General features: G+C 39.9%; 1 protein-coding gene across 2 annotated transcripts; it reads right to left on the bottom strand.

Moving 5' to 3' along the window:
- Positions 1–1,163: 1,163 nt before the first annotated feature.
- clic4 (CLIC family member 4) lies at positions 1,164–17,107 on the bottom strand. 2 transcript variants are annotated; one of them, XM_088433680.1, is made up of 6 exons: positions 16,598–17,107; positions 5,606–5,715; positions 3,306–3,431; positions 3,085–3,191; positions 2,047–2,228; positions 1,164–1,918 (listed from the first exon to the last, which is right to left on the bottom strand). In XM_088433680.1, exons 1-6 carry the CDS (start codon positions 16,664–16,666, stop codon positions 1,754–1,756), a joined length of 759 nt encoding a protein of 252 aa, XP_088289806.1. In that variant the 5' UTR covers positions 16,667–17,107; the 3' UTR covers positions 1,164–1,753. The 2 variants fall into 2 exon arrangements, with proteins under 2 accessions (XP_088289806.1, XP_088289808.1); XM_088433682.1 differs by lacking the exon at positions 16,598–17,107 and adding an exon at positions 13,816–13,837.
- Positions 17,108–17,777: the final 670 nt, after the last annotated feature.

The following is a 17,777-nucleotide window of genomic DNA, read 5'->3' as shown; positions in this document are numbered from 1 at the left end:
CTAGTTGTGCGTGTTTTTATTTTTACTTTAGAGAAGGAAAATAAAATAAAGTGCGTACCCGTATTCGGCAGTACACTTACGCTCACATCACGAAATCTAATCATTTATACTGCACGAATGCATCCTGGTTATTGTCGCCATTATATGACGTCAAGACTATGCGTGCTGGACGACGCCCGTTTTCGACGTAGTTACTACACCAACCCGCTAGGTGAATCAATCATGTAGCTGGGTCAGAACAGGCCCACATCAGATTTGGAGACTTGATAAAAGCCCTAAAAATTTTTGATGTGAGGAATCCAATTGGCTGCATAAGATGTCAAGAAGACCTGTTCACACCAAAGAAATGGGGTCCAATACAAAAGCTTTTTTTTTTTTTCAAAGTCCGTAGTTACATTGTTTCCATTGACATTGCCAAAGGTAACGTGCCAATGTATTGACATACATTTACCACTTCCGATGCTGCTTGAAAATTCGATGGGCATGCAGCATAATTTGATTAGTAAGTGGATTAATTTTTTGATACTGCTCTAGTATTGGGTCAAGTACCCAAAGACAGCATGAAACAAAAGTATACTCAATGGCACACATTAAACACTGCCAATAACACGTTTATTTAAATTTGGTGTTTGGAAAAAATAAAATAAGGACAAAACAGAGCACAACTTTGATATTAACTTGGTGCAACGGCAAACAAGTGTTGAATTAAAATGATCCGGCAAAGATAACAAGTAAGGCAAAAAAGATGAAAGCTCATCTAAAATTTCATTCTGAGCGGGCAGGAAATGGCTCCTTTCTTTAAGCCATGACCATGCTATGTATAAAATTTACACAATGAAATTCAAGCAAAAATATTTACAATTCCTTGACGCAAAATTGTATCCTAACAAAAGGTGAAAACTAGGAGAAAATAATGTTTTGCTTTTCCACACTATAAGGTAAAGCACTTTTCGAGCTACTCTGATCAATACATTCACTACTTCGAGATTAACCAACAGACCAAAGATTTGCTGTTTTTTTTTTCTTGTTTTGATTGTAAACCGTCAACACTATTGACTACAGATCGGCGTGTCTTTACATGATTTCTACTTGACTTGTTTGTGTGATGGGGGGGTTTCTTCCACAGTCAGACCAAAATTATGTGCCCTCACCCCCCCCCCCCCCCCCCCCCCCCCCCATCAGCCGCACTGCTACCGGCGCTGAACGCTTTGCTTCAGAAGCCTGTGAGCAGTCCTTTTTGCCGTTACTGTTTAGGTGAATATTTCCTCTATATGGCAATATGGTGAATCATACAAGGCATGAGTGGACATCTATTGGTAAGCTACATATAAATGAAACTGTTCAGCTGTTTGGATACCAACAGGCTATACAAGACCTGATTTAGCGGATACATTAACGCAGGTTTGGGTTAATTTCGATCATAAACACTGAAAAGACTAAACACTGTTCAAAAGCCAAAAGACTGGGGAAAAAATGCTTCTTAGAGGTTGTGTTTTTGAAAGTTTTACAACCATACAAACAGCTGTGCATGGACTTTCCTCCGCATGCAGAGAGAAGGTCACTATGAAGGTCACTTATCAGAGAGTGTAGAGGATAAGCACTGACTCCTTTGCTGAATGACTACTGACAAATAATTCATGATGAATTGGGAAAGGAGGGAAGGATATGTAAAGTTTTCTTTTTCATGTGTTAGCACTCCAGTCCATGTGCTGTGTCTAGCGGTACCAGAGGAGGGGGTTCAAGACAGGTGAGCTTATTTGACAAGCCTCTTGGCTACATCTGCGTAAGCGATCTCGATCTCCTTGTCACTGGGGCAGGTGTTAGTGAACTCTTCGCGCGTGTAGGCGTTGTTAAGATACTTCCAGATGGCCGTCATCTCCTTGGGGATTTCGAAACCTCTGTATTTTTTAGCCACCACCTGAAGAAACAGTACCAAGGCAGAGAGGTCTTACATCACAGAATACACGTGATCCATACACTTTCAATATCAAACGCTGAGTCTTAAAATTGGTTAATTTCTTAATGCTTGTTTATTACAGCAGGCACCTTGACAATATGCAGCTTTGGCAGTAAATTGCAGTCAGCCAGGGTCATTTCTTCTCCATCCAAGAACTTGCGGTTTGATACTTTGACGTCCTCAATGCTGTTGTGATCGATCTCATCAGGCAAAGGTGAACGAAGATATTCATCCAGCTTCTGCAGAGTTTTGAGCAGCCCGCGCTCCAGAGCTGCATAGAACCACAAGGAATTTTGACTTCAATTTATGCTGAGTCTGGCGCAGACGTCCCCGGTGTGGACATATCGTAACCAACCGCAAGGGGGCAGAATTTCATTACATACAAAGGACTGTTAAAGATGTTAAATCGAGAAACATGATTACTGTAAAACCGATTTTTTTTTTCATGTAGGTATTGTGGACAACATGGTCACTGTACATTTTTCAACCTCGTTCAATTTAAAATAATGTTAGAAAATATGTTGTTTGTGTGCACCTTGTTCACACACTTATGACTTCAGAGCCACACTGTTTACACAATTTATGACTCAATGTTTTCCCTGGGTGGAGAACAGCCCAACAGATATTGTCACAGGATCAAGGCATTCTGTGATGATGGTAAGATGACATTATGTTGGTGACATAATGTCTCTATGCCTTCTTCTCTCTTCCTGTGTGGATGAATTGCAAACAAGGGATGAATTTGTGACCTTTAGTTTCATTTTTCTTTCGCTGTGTCCTACCAGTTGAGGAGTTTAAAAACATGAGAAGGAAGTAAACAAAAGCTCAGGAGGTGTTTTGTGTTATGCCTAGAAGACACCAACCAGGGCAGCGCAATAATGTTGCTTAGCAACCACAAGAGTCTCCAAGACTGGATGATTTCCAGCTGTGTGTTCTTAGCCTATGAAAGTACGTAATTGGTGTAAGGAAATGTACAGCTCACTGTGATGTTCAGTATTATTTACAAAAAATAGACAATCAGGTTCAGTTAAGGATTGCTGTTATTGTCTGTGACGATTGATATTTAGGTTCTATAACCTGAAAATACTTAGTAGTAAATCTCAATGAGTGTGAAAGGAAATCCCTACCTTCATTTGCATCTGGTTTTGAGTTCTTGATGAAGGCTGAAAACTTGGCAAAGATATCCATGCCAGCTGTGTTGGACTCAGGGTGTCTTGCGCCAAGTTTCATGTATCTGCAAATAAAATATATGTAAATAAACAAGTAATTGCAGGTTGTTTTTTTGTTTTTTTTGTTTTTTGCAATAGCACAGTGAGCACTGCTGGCACAGAGGCGAGAGAATACTCACTTGGGCGGGCAGAGAACGTCCTCAAGGAACTCCTCGATCTTGTTGACATCTGTTTTGACCTCGCCATTGAATGTGACGAAGGGAGGATGCGTACCAGGGGCAAGGTTCTGCAGATCTGCAGGCTTCCTGCATGTCACAGAGGAAATATTTGAGGTGAACAAATTAAGACAAGTTAGCTGCTCAGCTAATAAATCGTAACATTCAGAGGAGCAGAGTAATATAAATATAACCTCAATAATTAAACAAAGCAAACAGGTTAAGGTGAGAAACTGTACTCATTTCTGCCTCTTGTGTGTTTGTATGTGCCCCACTCTGAGGCCTACAAGCTTGCATTTGCATTTCAAACCAGATGTCCCTGTTGGCAGATGACACTGACGACGCACAAACAAAAATTAGCATGTGTCGAATGGTTAGTGTGTACACAGATGCTTCTTTCCCTTCAGCATTCAACAGCCCAATGTGCTATATTTTCATAAGCTCTCAAAAAATGAACTGAGTACAAAAACTTAACTAGAGCCGATGCGATAAAAAGTTCAAAGAGGTGGGCAAGATTTGGGACAAGGCAGCCATAGCAGGCCAAAACAGGAAATAACATCAAGCCTTCGGCATGCAAAAGGGAAGTGGCACCCTTGGCCAATGATATCATTGAGCTGTGGATAAGAAACAGTCATAGAATCAGAGACTTTCATTACTGATATAAAATATTTGACCAAACAGAAGTCAACTCAGGCAATTTAAAGTATTAAACTTGGCTCAGTGACATTTGAAATTCATTTCCTCCTTCAACTCGAACACGAAGTATTGTTCTTCCATTTTAACACAATATTAAAAAGCCCATGTATATACAGCAAACACACTTTCTCTTGATATCAGTTTATTTTTCTTAAACCTGATCGGTTAGTTATCAAAGCGAGAAGGAAAATTGTACCTACCGCAACCAACACAGACTTGTTAGCAGAAAGGTGAGTAACAGATGCTGCTAATGTTCACATTGCAGGATTTTACTACGCGGTTTTAGGTTACAAGTACTTTGCCACAGAATGCCAGGGAAGCTGAAGGTGAATATACCAAACTCAGGCAAATCTCCCTTGCCTTAACTTTTAATTGTGAAACTCAAACAGTCATGCATCTTAAGCAAAGGACTGAGCTCTGGAGAGGGGAAGTGACCAGCTGCAGTATGGACATTATATGACACAAAATGTGAAGAATCCTGAATGAGTCTTGAACACACACAAGGAAGTTTGATGATAGAGAACAGATGTCCAATTGACCACGGCTGAAAATAGCCTGGCATTCGGATGGTGTGGCTTGGCAAGAAAGGAAAAAACGCAAGTAGAATTTCAGATGAATCATACTGAAGGAAAAACTCAGTGGATTTGGTAACGGTTGTCGGGTGCTGGAATGTTCTTTTGCAGCTGGCAGGAAATCCAGTCAGCATTGCAGAGGATCACCAAATTTGATCTCTGTGATGATAAATAACATGTCTAGCAAAGCAGGCAAGATGTGTGTGAAGTCTGTGTCCTCAAAAGAGCCCGGGTGTATGTTTTTCCATATTTTTTCAGCCTGGGAAAGGGTCATGAGAAAATCAAATAAACAGTGGGGAGACTGTGAGCGTGTCAGGGGTGGGGCTGGATCAAAGTGCTACACAGCTCCTGAGACCAGTGAGAAATACACCGACAAGCCACAACATTAGCACCACTTAAGGGCTAGACATTGCATTAGAAAAATCTCTCAGCACATCACCAGACAGTCTCAAAATGTCCGTTTCTTTGTTTGTTTTTCGCGGTGGGGGAAGGAGAGTAGGTCTACTTGCAGAACTTGTGAAATCTGGCCTTCTTAAGTTGATAACAAATATTATTCAGATACTTGAATGGCATAAAGTGAATACAATTAATTGTACTTCTGCTATCTACTGTGGAAGATGGAAGAGCATTTTCAGTAATTGTTCTGCTTGTCACTATAGGTAATTGGCATAAAAATAAAGATTATTAAGATTTTCAGCCCAATTAACAAGAAATTGGGGAGAAAAAAAGATAATATGACAGTATCCTATAAAAAATGTTGCAAATCTGCACTTGTGTTGCAAAACAATTATGGACTGACAGAGCTTATGAACAACAGCGCATTTTCTAACTGCTTCCTACATCTTCGAAACATTGTACAATTTTCTATTTGAATACTCAACAACAACGAAATTCAATCTATATAAGGCTTTTTTTGTAAATATTTCAGACATTGTATGCCAAATTGACGAAAAAGAAGAGAATAAGGAGAAGTAACAAGGAAAATTTTGGATGTACCTCTTGAGGTCCACAGTGGTGACGTTGAAGACGACGCCTTTAAGCCACAGGATCATAAACAGTCGTTGGGAGAAGGGACAGTTTCCAATGCTCTCACCGTCACTTCCTGCCTATAGTGAATACACAGGTAAGACATATTACCAAAATAGCAATGTGCATATTTTTAATCGCCAACATATTAGTCGTGCATGTTTCAATAAATGTACCTTTGGCATCCTATGACAAAATTTGGAATATCTCAAGAATTAAAAAAAAAAAAAAAAAAAGAAAGAAAAAAAACCATAAGCATATATCCATGTAGCACAAACTCTCTGGTACATTGGTTGGTATTGTACTCGGTCAGAGAGCCCTTCACAAACACTTCTTTTCTGCCTGACTGGCTAAGTAAAGTAAACGAAAAAAAATAAGAAAAGAATAAAGTGGTGCCGCCTTCTCTTATGCTTGGTTACACATTGCTTCCATTTATCTGGAGAACTACTTTCCGAAGCGGGTACACCTTAAGTGACTCAACATGCTGGCTTCTTGTTTCCTTTCATTCTAGACTGAACAAACAAGAGTGAAGAGTGAAGATCAATGCAAGTGATGTGGACCCTGTTAAGAACTCAACCATATGAATACCTTTTTTCTCTCAAATACATTACCTGACTAAATCTTAGGGATGCACCGAATTTTCAAAACAGCCACTAAAACTCAACAGCCAAAAATGGCAAAATAATGCATTTTTGGCGGTCAGCCGAGAGACAAAACTCAGTCATAGTCTAAACGTTCTTGCAAACAGGCAGTGAATGTCTCATTTTCCCTATCTGCTATACGAGCACAGGTTTGGGTTTTTTTCTCATTAAAATCAAAGGTCTTAGACCAAAGTAGAGATTTGCCAAATTTTCTGGCTCCGCGTTTGCGTGTAGCAATCGTAAACTGGAGATTTACATCATCATCACTTATCTATTTCCCATCAAAGATGCCGATGAGGGTGACGTGAGGAGATGGAAGTTGAAGATCTGGTGAAACTACTCAATAAATGGTAAATCTAGTCACTTATGTTTACAATACCAAATCTAATAACTAAGCTTCTGTGTTTCATTCAAGTGGTTTGTAAATAAATTAATCCAACTCAAGAATAAAACTGCAAATGTTATGTAAAAAATGAGTTTCGAGCAAACATTTTTCATTTTGGTGCATCCCCATAAAATATAACCTACTTTTGTCAAGTGCAAGGGCACCAGATAAAAATGTGAAACAACAACAGTGGGAATGAATTGTGGGGAAAAAAAACAACCTAAGGTTAGAAACAGTCACTGAATGGAAGACTTTGTTTAGAAATTTTGAGTCGGCTCTATTCTGGTGCGAACAAGCTGACTGCTGTTGTTCTCTGTGTAACAAGCAGTGAGATGACCCTCTTTCATCTGCTGGTGTCAATTGTACAGAAAGCCGTAGCCCCACATCATCTCACCAACCTTTCATTCCAACTGAACATCTTAAATGCTTTGATTAGATCACTGTCCGATGAATGGTTTGTAAATGTTGAACTTGTTAGATGAACCTTGAGTAAAACAATGCGGTGATGAAACCACTTCCCCCAAAGGGACACAACTATGGTTGATTGATAGATTTAGGTAGACCAAGGATGAAAATGCAGCACAGCAACTGTTACCATGACAATATCAGACAACACGACATGAACAGACAGCCGCTCTGTATGAAGGACCGACTTGCAGGTGACCGCCATCTCCCAAGCAAACCATGCACGCCAATGCAATGTTAATTTCAAATAAACATTTCCTGCAGTCCATCACTTTCACATAAGACTCCTTTAATGTTGATAATGACAGCAACTAGTTCACATTCGCACCGTAAGCCGGTTATCACAGCTGTGGCAGTGTCTAAACAGAACAAAGAGCAAGTTCTGGCCAAAGACAATGAATGCAGATGTAGAGAGGCAAATTACAGGAAATTGGGAAGCATTAGGAAAGGAGCAGAGCTCTTCAGCAGAAGCAAGAACAAACAGTAATTTGCTTAAAACGTCTATTAAAAAGGAAGTACTTTTTAGCGTTCTGCTCATTTCTTCCTTTTCCTCCTCCATTCCATCTCTCTCTCCTTATCATGGGCCTCTCTTGTTGGGGGTGGGGGGTGTCAAGTTTGTCACTGGAGGGAAAGGGAGGGGAAACTATGCCAGAAATGTCCTGTTAGTCCTATCAAAGAGGGTGCCTTCCTTGTTTACCTAACATGATGATAGTGATGGTAGTGTTAAATTTCACAAGTTGTGCTTCCATCTGGAACCGTTCACACTACTGTCAAAGTCATGCGACTGCCTGAAGTAATTCAACTATAGACCTGGGTAAAATGAAAGTAGGCGCAATCATATCACAAATTCAGAATCTGTCCAAATTACAGAAATTGCAAAGCAAGGTTTCTTAGAATATCTGTTCTTTAACCAGAGCTCCTCTATAGAAGCTTGACATTTGGAATAAGCTTCTACTGAACATTCTATACAGAAACGACACAAAGCGCTTTTTGTTTGTAGTTTTAGGCATGTCACCAGTTAGCAACTGGCAGTCCCCCAGCCTTGTTGAGGGTTCATTCACATCCCAATAAAACACAATATGGAGGTAAAGAAAAACTTTTACATGTGTCCTTTTAAAGTAAAAATTACTTGGAGGGGACAGACATCTTTACAGGATGTGAAAGAATTGTTCATCAGACCGACCCATTCTATCGTCTACTAAGAAAATAACATTTCCTAAGCATTGCAGACAGTTACATCATCCTCTAACCTTTGATGTAAATAGGCAATATGAAAATCAGAGGTGACGCAGAACAGGACACATCACGATTGCTAACAGTTTCATTATCTCAGAAGGAAAAAAGGTCTTAAACACACAAGCTTTGTGTATTCATTTAAAAAAAAAAAAAGAATACAGCTGCTGAGTGGAGGCTGTGAGTCATGCTTAAGTTAGATCATAGCCAGCAAGTGCAGTGTGAGCCTATTTGGTCAGAAGAGTGAATCATCTATCTGTTATTATCTCTATCAGACATCCTTTATGACAGGTCTGAGCAGTTACTTTTCCTAAATGGCCATGTGAGAAACTGGAACATCTAGTCACAGTGCTAAAAAAAATTCTATTCATATTAACCGTGTTCAACCTTTTAAGACATGCATATTTTATCACAATATAAAAGGTTAGGCCTATCATGTCGATTTGATCAAAATAGTGGGAGGTTCAAGAATTACCGCACAAACCCTTTTGAAGCCATGTCTTATTTTGGAAGAAAAAAAAACAAAAAAAACAAAGTAGAGCTGGTAAAAATAGTCTACCAAGTCAGGTAACTTCACGAAAAATAGGTCGACTGAGAACATGCGTCTCTACCCTATTACATGTGTATTGTACATAATGTAGGTGCAAACTAAATGGTAGTGTTTGTTGTTTTCAAATGGTCACCGCTAGAGCGCTAATGCCAATTACAATTGTTCACCGATTAGCAAAGGCAAACTTTGTTGGTCTATTAACTCGTGTGTATAAAATAATAAACAATTAGTATTTATTAGAGATGGGACGAGACCTCGCGAGATTAAAAAAAATCACGAGATTTTTCGTTCTGGCATGGCAAGGGATTCATTTCCTTTTACATTTTTTGGAGGGTACTGATTATTGGGCGAGAAGTGTAATAGTGCTAACTCTCGTCCAGTAGGTGGCGGTATGCACCTAAATGTTGTTTGCAAGCCACCATTATTTGAAAAGGACAAATGAGAAATGCAGGATGATCAGATTTCTTTTAAATAATCTGTGTGGCAACCAATTGAGGTTTTGCATCACCAGTGGAACCATCAAGTGTGAGAGCTACCAAAACAATACTGGATTCTGGTATGTAAAACGCGCTCGATATGAAGCCATTTTTGAGGGTGAAAGGCAGTGGATTTTGGCGGCTTGAGTCGCGGTATACCGTCACAACATCAGATTAGTCGCACAGTGGTTCCAACTAGGCATGGGCCCACAACTTTAAAGGCAATACTGTACATTGCGATTTTGAAAGTCACGTTTATTTAAAACTGCCCAAATTTGTCAAAATCTCACTCACAATCTCGTGAGATATCTCGTCTCATGGAATTTGTAGCTCGTCCCATGCCTAGTATTTATATTCACTCACACTCAACATTAGTAAATTAAACCTTAGTAAATTATTTAAAAAAGAATGAATTTATTACATGGGCCGATTACATGATCATTCAATTGAATCATCGATTTTAAAAAGATTTGGTAGAGACAGCCCTAGATAACCAGTCTGTTTTTATGCAGGACTACCAAAATCTAAAAATATTTACTCAAGAGGCAAAAATTCCTAAAATATGGGCTACTTTAAACAGTCTTCAGAGTCCCAAAATAACTAATGATTATTTTGATCATATTTAATTTGAGAACAGTTAGGCTTTTTGAAAAGGACATAAAATGCCTGTCTTCGCCTTTCTCTGCTCTTACATTATTTACGGACACCTCTACAAATGAAAAATACTTTCTTCAAAAATGCTTTGTTCAATATTTTTATCTTGAACAACTGCAAAATTGCATGAGGCATCTGTCAGGGACAATGATCTTTTTTCAGCCCAGGAAGGGTCCAGCCAGTCTAAGCTCATGTCTAATTTTAGTAACTTGGCTAACTCCTCCCCAACACACTTGATATTCTAAAATTGGGCGGACTGCTTAACAAGTTCAGGCCACATTTTGACCGAATAAGGAGCTGACGATGAACTCCCCAACAGCTTTCCTAATTAAGCTGCAACACGCAAAAGATTTTCATTTGGGACAGGCGCAGTAATGACACCCGCATTGCAAACACCTCTTCCAATTTGTTGGGCTGTCATGCATGCTGTAGTGTTAACTCTGTGACAGGAGTGTAACACTTAAGAGAATTAATCATAATAGAGCAGTTGACTCAAGGGGTTAAATGAAAATGGGATTAAATAGCCAAACACTTCACTATTTCACACAGAGGAGTGCATTTGAGTAGAGTGAACTGCCATTCACACATTTAGGTGATTTCTTACTCCGCATGTGTCAAAGTGCCGGCCAGCAGGCCGAATCCGGGCCACAAGAAGGTTGTCCATGGTCCACAGGATGATATTGATTTATTACTAGAACCGGCCTGCAGGCCTACTGTGGTTTGCACTGTAGGCCTACACTACAGTTCCCACAATACAACGGTGCCACACCTCATCACAAACGCCTTAATTCCATTATTCATCAGAAGTCATGAGCTAGCATAACAGCAAACGTTAACTTTTAGATACCGACAGAAAGTGGCAACATCAAAGATGGGCACTGAAAAACAAGGTCTTCAAACAATGCGGGAGTCGGATTACATGTTCGTGGATGTTGCTGAAAAATGTGTGTCTCTGTGTGGAGAAAGCGTTGCGGTGATGAAACAGTATAATCTGAGACTGCTTCATGGAACGAAACACGCAGACAAAAACAAGAATATGGACATGAAACAAAGGCTACAAAAGTTGGAATTATTAAAACAAGGTCCTAAAACTCAGCAGGCTCTGTTCAGAAAAGAAAAAATATATTTATTAGGTTTTCAGTAGGTGCAATTAGGTCCAGTAGAGGTTGTTCAATCGTTTATTTTATTAATGAAATAAAATCGCGCTTATTGGCAAGTGCAGGGATATTTCCTCTGGTTGGACAATTGCTGACTAATTATTCCACTTATCCAGCAAGGCCAAAGAGAAGAGTAGTCATAAAGGTTAGAGCCTTCTGGGTCATGGCAGTACCCTAACATTCCATGGCATAGGTCTGACTCATGCTTGCATCACTCTATGGAAACCTTGTAACTTCCCGTCAGACACAGGACTACTGTGCTGGTACATTAAAGGAAACCATCAGCTACAGTGGTAAGTGGATAAAGCTGTCCAGTCCAGGAATATGGATGGACAATACTTTGTACTGATGAAATTTACAAAAATAAAAACAAATCATGTGGAACAATTACATGGTATAATATCGAACTTCATTCTCAATGTCTTAAAATTTCACATCTTGAGTACTAGAGAGTAATGAGAAAAAGGCAGATCTCGTCATTCGCACTTTTACCATCCTTTCTACCAATTTATGAAACAAACTGTTAATAAGGTCTAAACACAGCCCAATATGAACATAAGCGTTGTAGAGCAGAAATCACACCCAAACTACAAAGCAAGTTTTCATTCATTTTTTGTAGCCTACTTCCCTTCTTTGACTTGTTAGAAGAAAAGATTTGTTGCACAACCCCACAGTCAATAGGAAAGCCTCTGTGTTCTTTCAAAGTGCACAAATGGTGGAAAATGTCTCCTTATCAGATATGCAATGATGGAGCAATATCGGGTCTAATATCCAGGAAGCCAGACAATGGTCCAAAAGAAGCAGAACACAAACACACACACACTCACACACACACCTTGAGATGCCTGCCGCAGCAGCATCACTTCAATGACTCAGAAAGACAAATAGCAGTATTTATTTTCTTTTTTGAAAGAGGAAAAAAATAAAATCTCTTTTTTGGATGCTTGGAACACCACCCATGAAGAAAAAGAATGGTGTGAGTAGAAAAATGACAAGCACTGGTGCTTGGACTCTGAATTGCTCCTTTTCACCTTTTGACTTTTTTTTCTTTTTTTTTTTAACTGACTGAAGTGTCGAGCTGATTTGCTGGTCCATGCATGACACTGTCACATTCAAAGTGCATTTATTTCTGAAAAACGGCAAGATTTATCTCTTCGAATGATATACTGTATTTGGCTGTGCAAGAGACATGGGCATGTGGAGACCGCCTTGCACCCGGAGCTGTGTGTGAATTTTAGGTCATATTGCTAATCACCAATCTCAATTTGAAGCAGTCAAGTCTGTCAAATATCTGAGGGGAGGATTTAAAAAAAAAAAAAACACACACACATATAATCTTACACTTGTGTACACACAATAGGTACATTACAAACATACTATATTTGAAAGTGGGATTGAAACTAAACTACAGATTGTGTGAATACTTACTGATAAAAATTAATTTATTGGTTGACTGTATCGGCAAACACAAAGCAAGAAATGATCGGTTATTGGTGGAAAATTATTATTTTGTGCATCGTTAACTATTACATGCAATTGCATTTGTATATGTATGCTGAAAGTGAGCAGTAGGAATTTCTTTTTTGACCCATTTAAAAACCACCCCACCCACAAAGTCTCATTAATAAGACTAACACTGAGTGGCGAAGATTTGAGAGGGGTTGCGAAGGTACCACTGTATATAAATTCTTATACTATTCTTGCTCCTCCTCCTGCTACTCATCCCCTTAACTGCCCCTGTTCTTTTCTTTTTGGATTTGTGAACATTCATGGGATCGGTGGACCACTGCTTTCGTTGGGAATTACACTCTCAGTGTTTCAAAATTACTGTCAGTGCACCAGCGAAGAAAACGGCCTGTGGCAGACAGGTGTTAATGCCCGCCTCCATTAATAATAAAACCTGAATTTCTACTGTTAGTGTTCCTCCCAGCTTGTATCGATCAGTACAATTAACATGCGACAATTTCCACAGTGATCATGGCTCACAATGTCATAGAAGATGATATTTTATGATGAAATACTGGATAATCTGGCCACCCATGACCTGAATTTAGGGCTCTATGATATGACCCAAAGTATGTATCACAGTAATAATTGAATTCTTTTATGGTAACAGCGTCTATGATATAAAATTTAGGTTAGCAATAGCTTTAATAAGTAATAATCTAATAAATGAACAAATTCTTAAGATGATAAGGATACACTCTATGAGAGAAGCTATATTGGCAGAATAAATAGCCATAAAATAAATACAAACTACGATGACATTTAAACACTCAAATCTCCAGTTACAGGTTAAAGGTTACAGTTAAAGGTTAGCAATCCCTAGAGAAAAAGAGTGCAAACAAAAATAATGCTGATATATTAAATGATTTCAGTTTAGTTTTCTACAAGTAAAATGACTGTGCCCATGAATTAGATAGCTTTTTCCCTATTCAGTTTCCAATTTAAAAGAAAGTCTAGATTTGGTTAATCGAACTCAAAATAGCAATATTACTATAGACAGATTGGAGTGGACAGCTAATGCACAGATATTACTATTTTTTTGCAAAAATGTCTTCTTTGCCATGGAATTCAGAATTCATACCTTAAATTGAATGAACCTTACAATACACCTACCAGCACGCATCAGTCACACCAATGAAAATGTGATCTGTTCTTGTTCATTGCCTTCAGTATCTTCAAAACCATTTATTGAAGGCTATACCTGGCATAAAACAGAGGGAGATACAGAGGGAGATACTTGTGAATAAAAAAAAATATAATAATTTGAGTTCTGTATTGATTGCTTATGTTAACTCTAACTCAGCATGGTATTCATCCATCCATTTTTTAGAGCCGCTTATCCTCACAAGAGTTGCAGTCTTGCTGGTGCCTATCCCAGCTAGCTGCGGGCAGTAGGCAGGGCACACCCTGAACTGGTTGCATGCCAACTGCTGGGCACACAGAGACAAACAACCTTTCACGCATACAATTACACCTAAGGACAATTTAGAATGTCCAATACACCTGCCATGCATGTTTTTGGAGTAAGTGAGGAAACCGAAGTGCCCAGAAAGAGCCTACGAGGGCTCAGGAATAACATGCAAACGCCACACAGGAAGACAGAGCAAGGTGGATTTGAACCTGGAGCCCTTTAACTGGGAGGCGGGCATGCTACTCACTGTGCCACCGAGTCGAATCTATCTTGACTATGTACTCATAAGTAAGCTTTACAGAAAGGGCTGAAAAATTTATGACACAATAGTTAAATAGCGCCCAGCCCTGCATCACACATCTGAGAGAGTGCACAGTCCAAGCAAGGAGGGGCAGAAGGAAAATGTTGGTCACGTCATGTGTAAAGCTTCCAGATCTGCAGCTGACACCATCTCCCTTGTAGATTGTGAGATTCAATGCCCTGAGAAATAAATGACCTGGTTGAATGAAATACTGTATCTCTCCATCTAAAAACTCTTCCTTAACAAAAAGCTGCACTTCACACCAGAATGAGATTTTCCTTATTGAACCACATCCAAAATGGAAGCCCAACAGAGACCAGCCTAAATTACTGACTCACAGAAAAACACCTGGATGACATCAGACATTGCTCTTGTGTGAAACAAGTGTAAAATTATAAAAGCTGTCTGGTAAGGATGGGATGAGATCTCCTGCAACGAGATCTTGTAAGATTAGGACAGCATGAGATTTCTCATCCCTGCACTGCACAAGATCCTTTTTCTTTTAGCTGTTTTTCAGCAATGGAGTTCACGAGTATGGACTGCTTGTTGCTGCTCTGACAGTAAAACATGCCAACAATTGTGGTGGGATTCAAAATAAGTTACCATACTGAATAATGTGTGGACACGATTTTATCGTGGTTCCCGTGACAGCGACTGATTTTGCATCACACAACATGAGAGTCATGACTAGAGATTCAAAAACAACACAACCCTGTCCTGAAATCGCATTCAATCACCAATTCAGAGAAAAGTGACGTAATCATACTGGCACTTTATAGTATTGTATGGTGCCTGTTGGGGTTAGGGTTAGCACATCCTTAAGCACAATCAGCTGCTAGCTAACACTGCTTGTGTGCCCTATATATCAACTGGCGAAGAGAGTAACATTACCAATCAAAGGCAACTTAAGAATCAAAAATGGCTGCACACTTTGATGTTGACAGCCCAACAGTTGCCATTCGTACTAATTGCTTTTGAAAAAAACAAGCTGACTCAAATGTGTGTTCTGTGGGTTCTGACGTCACATTGTCTCAATAACAAAGCGTGGGAGTTATCTAAAATCTCAGTCTATATGAAAAAAAAACATATTCCAAGTGTCAATATATTCAGCTCTACATGAGAAATAATCAATGTGTTGACTATTTTCATATCACCAGTGGCTGTATTTTGATTTTCCACTTGAAGAAAAGGATGGTAAAATATTACCAGATATGACAAAGACAATTTGAAAAGACAAAAAAGCAACAACAATAAAGGCCGTGAATTGCAGCTAACAGGATCTGTATGCATTTTGTCAGCTGTAGCAAACAATGAGCAAAAAATATCTCGTTCTCTGGACTATGTCGTGGTATTGTCTTGTTCCATCCCTACTGTTATTTTAAAAGGTTGAATACAAGAGACCCCCCCCCCCCTCAAAAAAAAGCATCCACATGGACCGCATCACCGCTAGGTCAATTCAATACACATTATCCCCCACAAAGCACTCCCAGCTCCTGGTGTGCCAAAAGCTCGTCCCCACCCCCCTTTCTCCCCTTTTCCCGCCCTGCGTAAGAAAATGAAAAGAGCCATGTAATCATTGTAGTCTGTTGTATAGCAGTAAAAACCAGAAGTCCGGATTCCATAAAAGATGAGCAGGATCAGGGACCATGTAAGAAGCAATCCGCCGATGAAAAGTGACGTTCTAGTAAACCCCAAAACACAAAAAGCGGCGTCTAGGAAATAGTATATCACTAAAGCGCTTCCCTGGCCAACAGTGACCCAATATTGACAATCAAAATCTGACTTGCCTTCATTGCCCAGTCATGGCTGACCTTGTACGATTCCATTATACTGTGCCTTCAACATTACCACGTCGACGAGTAAAACATAGTAGATTTACCGTACCCAAATGGGAAAAAATGAGAGTGAATAAAATAAAACAAAGGGCTTGTTTTCAACAAGTCGACAAGGGGAACTGCATCGGCACAGTGTCATTGCGGAGATTGCTGGAAGGCTCCACCAAGCAGACAATGGCCAATCAACTACACAGCGAAAGGGACACGTTAATGCTACCCAGAACGGTCCTAGCCCAGCACATGGAAATAGCTAGCACCGCATTCGTCTTGGGGTAAACATACCAGCTCGCAAGTAGTTTTAGACAGCAAAGCGCTCCAAACCTACAACTTTTGCCGCGCAGATCTTACCTTGACAAACAGTTCGATTGTAGGCTCGTTGTCCCCCTTCATGCCGTTTTGCTGTACGGACAGTGACATGGCGACCGCTACTTTCTTTAACTTCGGCTCCAAGAAAAAAGAAAAGCGACTTTTCCTCTCGTCTGCCACGCCCAGCGTAATTCGGTCCTATTCTCCACCAACACTCCTTTCCCTTCCCGCACTGACGTCCGCGCTGTACTTTGTCTGACCAGAGCGCACCGCGGGTGCTGGGGGTACAAAAGCCCACACGATAGTGAAGTGAGCCACGCGTTCGCGCCTCAATGTCCGCTAGCTGCTTGATGGAGGAGCACAAGTGACGTCACTTGAGTGCGATGCTTGCTCGGTAAGCGGACAAGCTCTCAGAAAGTTGAGCAGTACCACAGGTTTGATACGATGTAATTTTTGAGCAGCGATGTCACGAACAGCGCTAAAACGCGAACATATGTGACGGTTTAGGAACGAGAGGCGGAGTAAGAACATGCCCCGTGAGAGCACTGTGGTGGGTTTGCCCCGGATGTCCTGATGAGCGCATGAAAGGGTGTTTTCCATCCTTTGACAATCTACATCACATACAGTACCAGCATAAATTTGGGAAACGGCTTCAAAGTCAGTATTTCCTGCTCTGTCATCAATAGATTATGTAGCAACGCGTAAATAATCAACTCAAAATGTTATTCGAACCCAAATTTTTATTTTACATTCTTCAAAGTACGCATAGTTTGCTTTTATTACAACATGCGCAATCTGAGCATTCTCCTAAATTTACATAATCATTTTGAAACGGTTCTCCAACTGTCCAGAAGGAGTTCAAAGAGGTGCTGAGCTATGAGATGATGGCACAAATTGACAGCGAATGCGCGAAACACGTGTTGCAGGCTGCTGTGCTCCATACAAGGCACACTCTAAAAACAGTTGGCTCGAAAACAAATACATTATAGGTATTAAAAAGGACCTGTGTAATATTTGGGTCAATTTGGCCCAATTTTTTGAGTGGTTTTGTATAAAGCTCGATTTTTAGGTTGTCGTTTATAGAACGACCCAATTTCGAAGTTTTGTGCAAAACAACCCAGTAAACTGGGTCAAATCGTTCTTGGCCCATAATTCGGTTATTTTCAACCCAACTCTTTTTAGATGCATGTTCTGTCATTGACTCACAGGCCACTTTTCCTTT

The sequence above is a fragment of the Hippichthys cyanospilos genome, chromosome 14 (genome assembly GCF_059441005.1).
Source record: "Hippichthys cyanospilos isolate Australia breed blue-spotted pipefish chromosome 14, RoL_Hcya_1.0, whole genome shotgun sequence".
Taxonomy (NCBI): Eukaryota; Metazoa; Chordata; class Actinopteri; order Syngnathiformes; family Syngnathidae; genus Hippichthys; species Hippichthys cyanospilos.
The sequence above is the reverse complement of the archived record's forward strand: the minus strand, read 5'-3'. Positions and strand labels throughout refer to the sequence as shown.